At 32.3% G+C, this 14,233-nt stretch overlaps 2 protein-coding genes across 3 annotated transcripts; one reads left to right on the forward strand and one right to left on the reverse strand.

Annotated features, from left to right (window-relative positions):
* Positions 1-2,906: 2,906 nt before the first annotated feature.
* LOC125065030 lies at positions 2,907-3,857 on the reverse strand. The gene has a single exon (XM_047672457.1). The coding sequence runs from the start codon at positions 3,688-3,690 to the stop codon at positions 2,989-2,991; it is 702 nt and encodes a 233-aa protein (XP_047528413.1). The 5' UTR covers positions 3,691-3,857; the 3' UTR covers positions 2,907-2,988.
* Positions 3,858-9,770: 5,913 nt separating this feature from the next.
* LOC125065029 (solute carrier family 25 member 35-like) lies at positions 9,771-14,098 on the forward strand. Of its 2 annotated transcripts, none has more exons than XM_047672454.1 (6): positions 9,771-9,978; positions 10,508-10,774; positions 11,126-11,328; positions 11,892-12,015; positions 12,438-12,580; positions 13,906-14,098. In XM_047672454.1, exons 2-6 carry the CDS (start codon positions 10,536-10,538, stop codon positions 14,094-14,096), a joined length of 900 nt encoding a protein of 299 aa, XP_047528410.1. In that variant the 5' UTR covers positions 9,771-9,978; positions 10,508-10,535; the 3' UTR covers positions 14,097-14,098. The 2 variants fall into 2 exon arrangements, with proteins under 2 accessions (XP_047528410.1, XP_047528411.1); XM_047672455.1 differs by lacking the exon at positions 12,438-12,580 and adding an exon at positions 12,871-13,013.
* Positions 14,099-14,233: the final 135 nt, after the last annotated feature.

The following is a 14,233-nucleotide window of genomic DNA, read 5'->3' on the forward strand; positions in this document are numbered from 1 at the left end:
AATTTTTTTGTTCTTTTAGGTTTCAAATTGGTCTTATAATCGATAAGTTACATAGATTTAAATTTTTACCGCGTTTTTTGCTCATAACTCAAAATTAAGTTTAGGTAGATAACGGCATTATAGATATACCACGGCAGCATTGTAAAATTGTAAATACCGTAAGATTATAATCTATCTCGAGAGATTGTAAACTGTCGAAAGATTGTGAACCGTAATATACTGCTTACAATTAAACGATTTTAATTATTACATTCTAGTACTAATATATTTTTGTAAATGATTTTATAATCTGGTAGATATAAAATTTCCGTTCACGCTGAGCGAAATCTCTCTCCGGCTGTGATTCGCTGCAATATAGGTATGAGATGAGACAGAATTTTATCCGACTGTTGCAGATCTCATGATGATTTTCGTCATAGTTGAAAATAAGATGAAATGTAAGTACAAATAAATCACATGAAAGTTAATGTTCTAACCTCACAGTTTGACACGCGATCTCTTCTGACTTTGAGTTTGACTGCCATGGCAAGTTTCTCATGCAAGTCTTATCATAACTACGAAAACGGTAATAAAGTAACTATAAACACAAATTAAGCATCTGAACATGTCACGGTACTAGCCTATTTTTGTTTGTGCGATTAATTAAGATCTTCGTATTTTTTCTACTGAACGACAAACAGAGAGTCATTATACCGGCTTAAAATAATTTACAGGTATTATTCTAATAAATTAAAATATATAACAAAAATGTAATCCTTTGTTTCTATAACTCTTTGTATTTGCTCACATATTAAATAAATGCTAAACGTATATTTAAAAGCCTGTAAAAGATTTTCCGTCGCGTCCATCCGTTGTCACGCGATCAGACAAACGCGAGCGCATTTCTTTGCATGACCTACATAACACTAAATACTGTAGTGCACCTTATGTACTAGTTCAATCATTTTTTTAAGTTTGAAAGGCATTAGGTACAGTTTTTAATCAGCATTAGTACTTTTATAGACTTATATGTATACACATACATATGCAGCAAAACTTTGTTGCAAATAATGTAACATAGATTCATCTAATTGGATGAAATCGAATGATATAGGTATTTTCATCGTAGCTTACTACATTGGTTAAACACAGTAAAATTTTTCACAGCAAAAGTGATGATAATTTTACTGGAAGTTAGCCGCGGTGAAATTTACTTTAAATAATATTTAAATATCACAAAATAACCAACTTACAAGTTGAATATAAATTATTCGTTTATTGAAATTTATTTCCAATTCCACAGATATCAAACAAGTTAATATTGTGGTATAAAGGTAGTCTGTGTGATAATGTGATTCTGTTAATAGTTGTAAGGATAACAAAACTTGTTTTATTTGAAATTGAAATTTTTATATAAGTATGATTCGTAAAACTAGGGATGAAATGATCGTTTTATGTTTGACCAAAAAATTTACCAAATATTGTTTAAGAAAAAAAAAATGTATAATTTAGTATTATTGTTTTTAATTATGAAATTTTCATGATTAATCATCTTGATAAAAATCTGCCACATTTATATCCACTTTATCTAGTCTAATCTACTTTTACTACTAATCCTTTACTTACCACATTATTTTCACTTATTCTAGATTCTTATTGATGCAAAATGTTCCAGTGAATTTGTAAGAATAAATGGTAAAGAGTTAAAACTTTAAACATATTTATCATTTTTTATACTTAGACGATGTAAAAATTTATAAATTATCTAAACATATAATAAAATTGGAGTGTCTGTTTGTAATATTAAAATAACCGCGTTTTATTAAATGCATATGTATGTATACACGGTACGTATACCTAAATAACATTTTTTACAATTTTTGTCTGTCTTTCTGTCTGTCTGTGTGTTTGTTCCGGCTAATCTCTCGAACGGCTTGACCTATTTTGACTTTTACTGGCAGATAGCTGATGTAATAAGGAGTAACTACTTTTATTTCAAAATTATATGTAAAATAATAATAAAGTCACGCTTTTTTATTCGATTCAAACGCGCACAAAGTCGCAGGCACAGCTAGTAAATTATATAACTATTTATTTAAATTCTATAAAATTGACTTTCATTATGTACATTTTTATGTAAATTAAAGTTACTTAAAGTTAGCGACAAAAATGATAACTATTTTTATTAAATGGTTGTCGATTTAATTATTTTATTTTTCTTTCAAGTTTGATGATTCCTACACAAGTAAATCGAACTATATATAAAACAACCATATACGAATAAGTCCCTGTTTTAGGAAGTAATTTTGGCTATAATGGTTGTCGTCAGTCGAGGTAGCCTCGCGTTAATTTACCCGTGCTTGCTACTTTAACATTAGCGTTACGTTATTTTGTAAGTATTTTTCTGAATAATATAATAAATTAATCATAATATTATAAATATATATATAAATTAAGTTATTAAAATTATCGTATTCCTAACTGAATTAATTAAGATAATAATGGTCCTATTTCAATATAAGAAATAAATTTCTATGAAGAAAATTAAAAAATAGGTATGCATGTAAACTACATTAACGCTAGTATAAGGGATTAATTATTAACTTTTGTGTAATTATGGGAAATATATATACAATTTTTTTTATATAAATAGCGCAAAACATTATTTTAATCGAAATGTTTTAGTTATCAACTAATAAAAAACATAATAATAACGAATGTTTAGAAACTAATTGATAACGCTTAGAAATCTGGACATACCGTTTGCCATAAATAAAACATTTTTTAAAAACTTAGACACACTTTTATTTAATATTATATGGACGCGCAACAGACACGCAATACGAAAACTTGAGCAATATGAAAATTATACATTTACTCGTATACATTTGAATTATATTTAACAAATATAAATAGAATATTTTTAACACGTTACCAACTTCCACTGCGTAAACACTTTCACAACAAGCTCATAGAAAACTTTTTATAGAATAACCTTAATGTATTCGTTTAAAACCAACTGTTCTCTTTTTTCATCCTATCCCTGTGTCGCCCCTTCATTTCTAAGTTTTGAAAAATTTCTGACAGTGTATTTAATTTCTGCGCAGGACTTTGTGGCAATTTTTGCAATCTACAGGAATCGTTATCTTCCCGGCATATTATGTTGTATGTCTCTCTTTCCCTTAAGCACAATAATTTTCCCGTTTCTGGCACAGAGGTAAGTTTTGCTACTTGTAATGCTGCGTTTTTAAATCTTGTCTTTGGTGACATCTTTGGCGCGGCAACGTTTTCGGAAACTGTTCTCCTTGTCGTTTCCGTTCTTTTCATTTTATCTGCATTGAGATATATCGGCTCGATAACGTCATAAGTATTCTCTCTCAATAGTGGATGTGGTTTCCTATCGTCGCAATCCGTATTCTTTCGTAGAGCATGAATGCTTAAAGGTGTTAACGGTTTAAGAACTTCCTGCAATTTTAAAGCATGATCGTCTTTCTTCAAATCAAAGACTATAACTTTAGTTTTTTCTTTTTTCTGTCCAATAGCTGGGAGCGGATGGAAAGGAGACAGGGTAGATTTTATCGGTATATTGTTTTCCAACATCCTCGATTGTGCGGTTTTGTGTTTTCGTGTTTTGAGTTTTCGCGGCGCGTAAATAGTAGTGAGCGCGCGCGTTTTCTGAGTGTCGAGGGCCGCGAGTGGACCGGGCAGCATTGTAGCCGCCCGCCCACAACCCGTGACCTTGGATGTGTGTGGCCGATAATCGAACGGCTAACGCGCGATGGCCCCGGTGACTGGACACAACACGAAGCTACGTCGGCATCGACGCGATTGACGGATTTCAATTTTTATTATCACATCCGTCCCCACACCGTGACAATATAAACGAGTTATGTTACATATTTTTATTGAAAAGTGACACTGACAACCGTTTTTCTTTCAAAACAATTACCAGTTTCAATTATTAAAATTAATTTAAAAAATAAAACCTTCAAAGATAAAAACATATATTTTCTAAGTTATAAGGAACTTTACGTTTAGTAGAAATTTTATCTATTTTGATCATTTGAATTTTAAATCTTAGTATAATAATTATGTTAATATAAATAATAATAAAAACAGTCGCTTTTTATGCTCATTTAATAGATTAAATCAATTATATAGGCCTTGGGAGAAGCTACAGAAAACATAGTAATTTTAATATATAATCATTCAATAGCCCAACGGTCGTCTAGCAATGTTATAGTCGCAAGTTCTATCCTCACCTTTTGCGTTATTTTCTAATCAACTTCTAAAACAAATTTGACTTTTAATTAGAGATTAAAATATGTATGTTGATGATGGTTTCATTAAACATAAAATATGTCTCGGTTTACATTATATTTTTAAATCGGCTAATTTGTCGGCTATTTCTTTAAAGAAAACAATGTCGAAAAAACTACCGAGCTGATTTCGCTAGTCAAGGTTGTTCTCGTTTCCTTATTGACGGCAGTTTTGACATTAACCATCAATAAGTGTTTTGCTTCTTTGAATAAATAAGTCTGAAATTGAGTAAAATGGCCAAAGCAAAAGGCCTTCTGTTCTGTTAAGTCAGAGTCGGATTTAAAGGTCTGGAAGCCCTGGAGCCACAAAGGATTGAAAGTGCCAGAGCAACAGAGTCGTGGTGACCTTAATAATTATATTATTAATTAATTTGAATATTTTAATTTCTATTAGTAAGCTTTAATTTATTTATTTGTATCGGAACCTTTAAAACAATAATTAGTAGCATTTTTATAATTTGACTTTATCTAGATATTTGATAACTTGTTGGAATCTTTGCTGTGGAGGCCCCAAGACAGTGGCCCCGGTGTACCCTAAATCCGGCCCAATGTTAAGTACTAAGAAGGATTTAGTATTTATTCCATGACGCTGCACCAAAGCGGATTTTTGAACAGTTTACATTTTGCGCTTTATTATATACGGAAGTACCTATTTTAGTTAATTTAAAACATATGAACGAAAAAAGGGCAATGCCAAATCTTAAAACGCCGTCTAATTAGATATCATGCTCCTATGTGATCCAATGCACCTGCTAGCTGTCAAGTTCCCTCGTTATTCATATTGGACAGAGCTATGCTTATAATGACCGCTATAACCACCATCGATCGCACTGTCCTTCAGCATGAAATGTAATTTTCGTGACGTACACCGAATGTTCTTGATGGATTGGTGTTTTATAAAAATAAATGCAATTTATGTAAATTACTTATGCCTTTGATCTATGCGATATCTTCGAAAAATTATTGATAGTCGGAATTCTATTGCTCAAAGGTTATTAGGTATTGATTATTGTTATTGTTTTTTTTTTTTGTTTCTATGGCACAGATAGCGTGTTTAAAGTCATACCAATACTGAAAAGATGTCACATAATTACATTTTTAAAATAATATAACATACGAGTAGATATCCTGCATGCGCCCTGAAACTATAAGCGTTTAAAATATTAAAGTTTCATATCAACCGGATTAGTAGCTGGTATTCAGATTAAAAAAAAATAAACAAACCTTATCTGTATTTCTTGAGATGATATAAGATTTGTGCATCTAATAAAAATGTACTTGGTGATCTGGCTTTGTACAAGGTACCTCCCACTCATCATATATTTACCGCCAACCAACAATACTTGGTATTATTGTGTTTCGGCTCGAAGAATAAAAAGTCAGTGGAACTTCAGGCACCACGATATAACATCTTATTTATCAAGGTTGGTGGCGTATTGGTAACATGAGGAATGATTAATATAATGTCCATGGACAGACCACTTACCATTAAGTTAAAATAAATATACTATACTACACTACTATAATAGATATATATACTACTCTAATAGAGCAGTATTGACTAATAGATCATTAATTTGAGTGTATTTTACAATTTTATAAAATCTTACACAATGTCTTTTTAATCGTCATAATATTAATTAGTTCTTAATAATATTTTCGAAGATATTACATAAAACGCAGGGACATAGCGATTTGTATTGTCTAACGAATGAAAAACTGTGAACGTTGTATGTAAAGACATTCTGTAGTATATTTAAGTATCACCTGTGCGAAGCCGGGCCGGGTCGGTAGTATATTATAAATTCGAAAGGAACTATTTATGTCTGTGTATAACTCTTTCACGGCCAAACTACTGAACTGAATTTGATGAAATTTGTTATATAGGAAGCTGGAACCCCAAGGACATATGCAACTTTTCATACCACAGAACTGACCAACACCTTAAACGTAAGCGATGCCTCAGGCGACACGTAGTGCGTATAATTATGTATCTGGGTAGTAATCTGAAAGGTTTTAGAAAGCCTTTCGTGACAAGTCTTTCTTCCCATGACGCTCTGAACTTGACATTAAAGCGGTGATTCACTGATAAGTCTAGTCAACCTTGTGGCCTGAAGTCTCGGCTATTGACCTTAGAGGTCGATCAATGATTCACATACTAATGAGCCTAGAATATATGAAAGTTCTAGTGTGTTTACTTTTAGTCAATTGATTTAATTTGAATACCGCTTGTCTTATTAAGTGATCGATTTTTACATAATATTCTGTCATAATAATTTCATGTTAATGTGTTAATTGTAACTAATTTCACTTTTTGTGTTGCATGAAGTATGAGAGTTAAATCCAACTTAATAGGTAATACATTTGAATCTGAGTCAGAAACCACTGCTGAATGTAAATAAATAAATGCAATTTAAGTAAAAACACGTACCTACACTCAGATCACACAGTCACTTAAAGCGATGTCCAAGGTTGGCCCAACGTGTACTTCTTTTTTTTATCTCGCTGGAAAAATGCGTTACGCGTTTCTCCCGTATGAAGTGAAGAAGTCTCACGTACCCTACATGGGACTCACCAGTGCCTAAGACGCCTAGCGCCCTTAACCGGAATACCAAGTGAAAAACCACCTCTCCGTCTTTTCGGCGGGCGACACGGGATCGCTTTCGTATGACACAGTGAACCTATACCTTTTAAGGGTAGACAGGCCAATGTTACTTGGAAAGGAAATAAGATGTGGCATTTATATTTGGTAGCTGGTTGGTTTGACATGACACTGTCAATATTAAAAGTTGAATTTAGTAAAGTCAAAAATCGTTATTCAATATAGAAGCGTAAGTATATTTATTGATTGTCAAGAAAAACCATTTATCACATTAAACATCCGCTGGTTAGGAAAGAAATACCTCAGACCTGAGAAGAACAGGCGAATGTAACTCAGTGGGGCTTTTTTCTACAACTGCATTTACAATGCAATCCTTTTATTTCTAATATTCCTAGGACTGGAGGTGATTGTTTCATTCCCAATGTGTGTTATCATCTAAAAAACATTGACTTATATGAGTTATCTTTAAATAGGGAAATAAAGCATAAACATTGCAATTGTCGATTCTCTGTTTTAGATGAATCAAATTATGTAATGCTTTGAAAAACCCAGGACCTTATATACATATGAGTCAATGTTAAAATTTATAAGCTTTATATATTCTTTAGCAGTGGTTCCTTAACGGTTTTTTTTTTTAATTTCGCAATTGAATAATTTTCAACGCAGAAATATTTACCATTACTTACATCGCCATCGGATGTTTGATGTGTCTGTATTTACACTGGATCACCCTTCAAAACGGAACACAACAATACAGTATTGCTTTCAGGCGATGCTTTAATTGTTTTTGTGGTCAATAATTCGATACGCCTTTTGCCACCTATTATACTTCGATCTTATACTTAAATGGTACTCGGTCAGAAACCTTCATGCCCACCCAAAAGCATTGATAAAATGTTTCAATTCAATGTAGCATTACTCGAACGCAGAGAATACGAATTAAAACGAGTATTAATTTTAATATTAATATATACTTATAATAAATACACCAGTACACAGAATATTTATTTATTATTTGTTTTATTTTATAAATATTATAGTTCTGAAGTTAAATATCCAATTCACAAAAATCTGCTATTTTCATTCCATGCGCGACTCTCTTTTATTTTTTTAATAATCCTTTTGCGCGGGAAAACATCTTGTATTATATTTTAAAGCCATACGAATGACGTTCTGAAATCGATTACACTTTTATGAAATCGGATACAATAACAAAATATGAGTTTATTAAATATATAATTATAATATAAATGTAACTACATGAATAAGTATTTCTAACACTTATTATTAGGACACTTTTTGTTTATATTGACCATAGGTTTACCTTATTATTATGATACCTATTCTATATCCAGGTTTCGTCTTCGATTATACTTCTTGTATTACGTTCGTGAACAAAGTTCGAGGGTCCAATCGTGTTAGTGTAGTGTACTTGCATCATTAAAACTATAACCCGCGCGATTTTAATATCCTACAAACAAACTAGAAAATTACAATATATTTTACATCGTTCATCACATAAATGTATACTGTAGCTTTTTGTTGAGCCGTGATTCTGATTAATCGATCCCGAACGGTTGCTTTAACTAAATAATATCCATAACATACTTATATTATAAAAAATATTTCATTACAGTAAATTTCAATATATCATATTATAAATATTAATTTTTCTTTTTCAAGAAATACTTAATTTAAAACTACAAGTCACGATGTAAGTATATAACATACAATGCTGTGTGACGTACCTACCTTACAATAAAATATTTTAACGTGTATTACGACAAGGTTATTTACACGGTTCAATTATGTAATTAGTGTTATCGTGTTTTTATATTTGCACTTAGGTTTAACATTAAAAAATTTGAGTTTAATTTTCGAATAGTGTTGACAGGAGTAGAATAGTTTCTATTTCTTTTAACGTTTAATCCTATGTAATTAGTAGAATTGTGTATAGCTAGGGTTGCCAGGCCGTTATTACAAAATTAAGACGTAGCATTCATTTTTTTTAAAGATGTACATATTTCTTAGTATAAGTTTTTGAACCTGGAAATTTTTTTTTATTTCAGCGCTGCCCTACTAACTTTGCAAACCCTACAGTAAACCTACAATCCTCAGTTGATATTCACATACTAACCACTTGCCAAAAATGGTCAGAAATAAGAGTACACGTGTTTTACACTCAATGTATTAAGCCGATAAAGAGCTTAACGAAAGCCGCACTCGCAGGGAAGGTAAATGTTTGGCTAAAATGCTAACATATCCGGCTAAAACCGGACACCTGACAACCCTATATACAACTAAATTTGCTTTAGTCTTCAATTTTAACCCTTATTTGGCTGCACATAAAGTTCATGTAGTTTATTTAAACGTATTATATCGATTGCTACCCATTCATGGCGCCGACGTAAACTCTTCCTCAAACGAATGCCAAATCTCGTATTTAGGTGACGTCATACTGGACGATGCTAAGCGCAAGACGCATAATCAACAAATAATTGAATTATGTTTTTTGTGCGTGTTTTATAGTGAAATATCATTCAGAGTGTAATTATAAATCTGAATTACAATATGTATCTATATAAGTATGGATATATTAGAGTTAAATGCTTCTTGACACAAAATTAATTACTCGATAAAAACACGCATTATATTTATTTTAAGTTGGCTGATTATATTGAAATACTATTCAATTTTTATCTATAAATTTGTAGGTTGCTGTAATGTCGTTTTATTATTTGTGTTAAATATACAAAAATTGTTTTCGCGAGAAGTCCAAGAACAATTGTTAATAAAGAATACTACTTACTGCATTATCTTATTCACAATTTTTGTTTCAATGCCACAAACGTCAGATAACGAGTCACTAGTCAGATAGTAATCGCCAGTATCAAGAGGCGTTATGTTTTTACGTAATTCTCAAGTGTTGTAGTATTTACTTTAGATTAATAAAATATAATGTTATATCCGTAACCTTATAAACTGAATGTGATTAATCAATAAGAAACAATTTACTTTTTTAGTTGTGATGTTTATAAGTGACGTGACTTCACTGTTTGTGTTCTAATTTAAAATGTGGTAAGTGTAATTATATTTTAGCATAATAATAAATATAATTTTTAGACAATCATTGCAAATATATTTAAGTATCATCTGGATATTTTTTAATAAAAAAATATGACTATCTTTATCTCGAAGGAATATAAATAATGATTTTTTATTTAAATATAAAAATATATTTCATTCGATTGAAAATCAGAAACAGCCGGAAAGAGTTTAGGCGATAAACTGGTCCAACCCAGGTGATCAGTCGGGGACCAGTGTAGCAAGAGACATAACATCTTACTTCCCAAGGTTGGCAGTGCAGCGTTGACGATGTCAGAATTGCCTAATATTTCTTACAGCGCCAATGACCATAGGCGGTGGTGACCACTTATTATCACTCAGCCCATTTACCTGGCCGCCTTACTATATTATAAAAAAAACCTTAGGACCTGAGGCCCTATCAACTAGACAGTAGACCAATGAGACATTTTACTAATAGGTTTATTTATTAAATCTTTTTTTTCCTAATGCACAATATGCCTGATATTTGATACTATAACAGGTAAAAATATTAACAAAAATCGATAAAAATGGACTTCGTTATCGGAGGCCTGGCGGGTGCCGGTGCAACTATTTTCACAAATCCTATGGATGTGGTGAAAACGCGCCTACAGCTGCAAGGCGAACTGCGCGCACGCAATGAACACGCCGCAAGATATAGGGGAATATTCCATGCATTATACGTCATTGCAAAGACCGATGGAGCATTAGCCTTACAAAAAGGTTTGGCTCCAGCAATGGTTCTAGGGTTCTGTATGAATTCCGTAAGGTAAGTTAAGCGTAAAAGTTGTAGTGTTTGATTTAAATTCATTACTTTCAATGACCCATGGTTTGTTAATTACGAATAAACCGAAAAGGTATTTGACTTCCGAATTCATAAGATTATCTTCCTTTTTATATAACTCGGCATGACGATAGTATAAATATGTTCTAATTATGAAAATTGATAATTGTTATAATACAAAAATTAAAATACAATAATTATTATTAAATGTCATAGAAATTTTGGAAAAAGTTATTATATAAAAAATTTGCCTCACAACTTTACTGGTTTGAGTCGCAATGTGCTCTTAAACGGGTACGGGTAATTCTTCAATTAATCCCCGCTTTTGTTTCACAGGTTAGGCATGTATCATATAGCTGAAGTCCAAGGTTGGACGAAGACAAAAGAAGGTGACATTAGCATACACAGGACAATGTTCTGGTCAAGTGCAAGTGGAGTGATGAGTGGCCTTGCTGCCAACCCTGCCTCTGTGCTAAAGACAAGAATGCAAGCAGCCGCCCACCCAAGTATAGCAGTGGGCAGGCAACATTCGTATAATGGTAATATACGAAAACCACGTAATTTTTTGCAATACACCTAAGAAATGTCTTGAACTAAGTATAGTGTAGGACGGTCTTAGGGCAAATTATTAATTCCCTTCCGACATTTACTTGCTTTTTTACAATATCAGATGTTTTATTTAAACATCGAATGTATTTTAATAAACAAAATCGACAAGTGATTAAGCAATTAATTGTAACAACAGTAACAGGCTGTAAATTTCCCACTGCTTGGCTAAGACTGGCTGCCTCATCTCTCTTTGAGGAGTAGGTTTGGAACATATTCCACCACGCTGCTCCAATACGGGTTGGTTGGTACTAATTTTTTATATTATAATATTAATTGTTACGTATACTCTTAATACATAGATTGCGCGAAAGAAATTACCTCTCGACGTTCTTCGCATAAAAATATAAAAGAACTTCTAAACCAGCGAATCATCAGGGCAGAAACTTTATTTGTATAAATGTAAATATTGAATCCCTTGTCTTGTATTTATTTGTTCCTGCGAATGGATGATTATTACTAGTAGTTCATTTATACTCTGGTATAATTTCATCAGGTATGGTTGACGGGGTCGTAAAAATCTACAGAATGGAAGGAATACGAGGATTTTTTGCTGGTGTTAATGCTACCTGTTCAAGACTAGCTATCGGCAGTGCAGCTCAACTTACAACATTTTCGACGTAAGTAATTATATATATCAAAACAATTACGACTATTATGTATCACGATTAGGGATTTTCTAGGTTCTAAAATATAAAAACCACATTTAACATTTATGTAGGCTGAACATTTTGCCGAACAATTGTGTAAAACCAGACGGACGTATTTGTCCGTTGTGCGTGTACTGCATTATATTCAATACATAATACGGACAGAAGTCTAATAGCAGACACGTACATATTTGGCCAAATCTATGAATATCAACGATAATTAAAATTTGTATGACAATTTTAAACATCTAATATCAAATCATGAATATGAGTAGTCAGCGATTTATTGAGTAAAAGATCAGGAATACAAAATTGAAAACCAAATACGAGTAGTTGATGTCGATTGTCTACAAAATAAAAACATCTGGCTCTAATTATTTCTTCTCCTGCAGTACAAAAGAAACATTGCTGTCTTATGGCTTGTTTGAGCGATCTCCTCTTGGACTCGCTTTCGCCGCAAGCTGTATCAGTGGCGTGATGGTAGCTCTAGCCATATGCCCTTTTGACGTCGTCGCAGTACGACTTTACAATCAGGGTAATCTGATTACCACTCGATTATTATCAGAGTTTAATCATACCACTTTTCACGCTTGACTGTGTGAACCACGTGCTTTTGGTAGACCACCCCCTGCAATACCCCTCCATTCATTTTATTTTCAAACATGTGATGATATTAGTGTTTATAAAAATATACAACGTAACTTATCCATAGTAGACAACACTCATTAATAATAAATCCAATGGAACACTGTTAGCAAATTACTTTGATGGAATGGTATTTTATCGAGTCAGTGGAGTTTTGTCCAGCTTATTAATAAATTGCAGAGTGAAAGAACTCCTGCTTGCGCACGGTTATTGGGAGCATGCGCCCGCAACGCTCGCGTTCACAGCAAGCCTTGCGTGTGGAGTCGTATGTGTGTTGCTGGAAACCCCTCTGGATGTTGTCAATACAAGACTTTATAACCAGGGTAATTTAATTGCTCTATGTGATGTAATTGTAGTCAAATAAATAATATTGTCCTTAACATCCATTATCATCATTATTAAACGGTATACTGATCGTGTAATTTTTGTTATCATCATTTTCACATTGCCATTTTGTTGAAAACATTTAAAATAAAGGTGAATGTTTTATTTGTGAAAGTATTTCACTCTATGTATTATGGGAATTTGCATGTAACCAAATATCTATCGTTGAGTACCACGTAAGTTTCTACATATTTTTTTGTATTTTACACAGAATTTTATTTTAAAGTATAATTTAATCTTAATCAAATAATTAATCCTTTCTTTTTGTATATTTCCGTTTATAATGAATTTGAATTGTGTTGAATAGAAAAAATTAGAAAATAAGAACTTAATAAATAACATTTGGTGGTAGGGCTTGGTGGAAGCCCGTCTGGGTAGGTACCACCCACTCATCAGATTTTCTACCGCCAAACAACAGTACTCAGTATTGTTGTGTTGCGGTTTGAAGGGTGAGTGAGCCAGTGTAACTACAGGCACAATGGACGTAACATCTTAATTCCCAAGGTTGGTGGCGTATTGGTGATGTAAGGAATGGTTAATATTTCTTACAACGCCATTGTCTATTGGCGGTGGTGATCACTTACCATCAGGTGGCCCATTTGCTCATCCGCTTACATATATCATAAAAAAAAAACTTATTAATTGTATTACCTACTCTATTTTCTACTCAATAGAAAATACTGGAAGAAAAGTCGAGAAATTAAAAGCGCTTTAAAGATAGTAACTTTTTAACTTAAGATTAACTGCATCTTGAATTGATAAAACGTCATCATAATCCACGAGAAGATGAGAATGGTTTGTTTGATTTACTTATAAACCTTATTATTTCAGGCCCTGCTTCGAAAGGTGAACTTCTTTACAAAGGAGTTTTTGACTGCCTGAGTAAAATATATAAAAAGGAAGGACTCCATGGTCTATACAAAGGAATAGGTCCGCTTTATCTAAGAATAGCGCCTCATACAACCTTGTCCCTCGTCATTTGGGACATGCTAAACATATTATTTAATAATAAAAACAAATAACACAAAAATATGTAGTTTTATTATCAAAGTAACAAATTAAAAAATGGTAAAACTAATCATAATCGGTATATATTAAACAAAGTTAAACAATCAATTGATTTTCATCCTCTTGGTGTAACGATTGATAAAACATCAGA

Source organism: Vanessa atalanta, chromosome 6 (genome assembly GCF_905147765.1).
Source record: "Vanessa atalanta chromosome 6, ilVanAtal1.2, whole genome shotgun sequence".
Lineage (NCBI taxonomy): Eukaryota > Metazoa > Arthropoda > Insecta > Lepidoptera > Nymphalidae > Vanessa > Vanessa atalanta.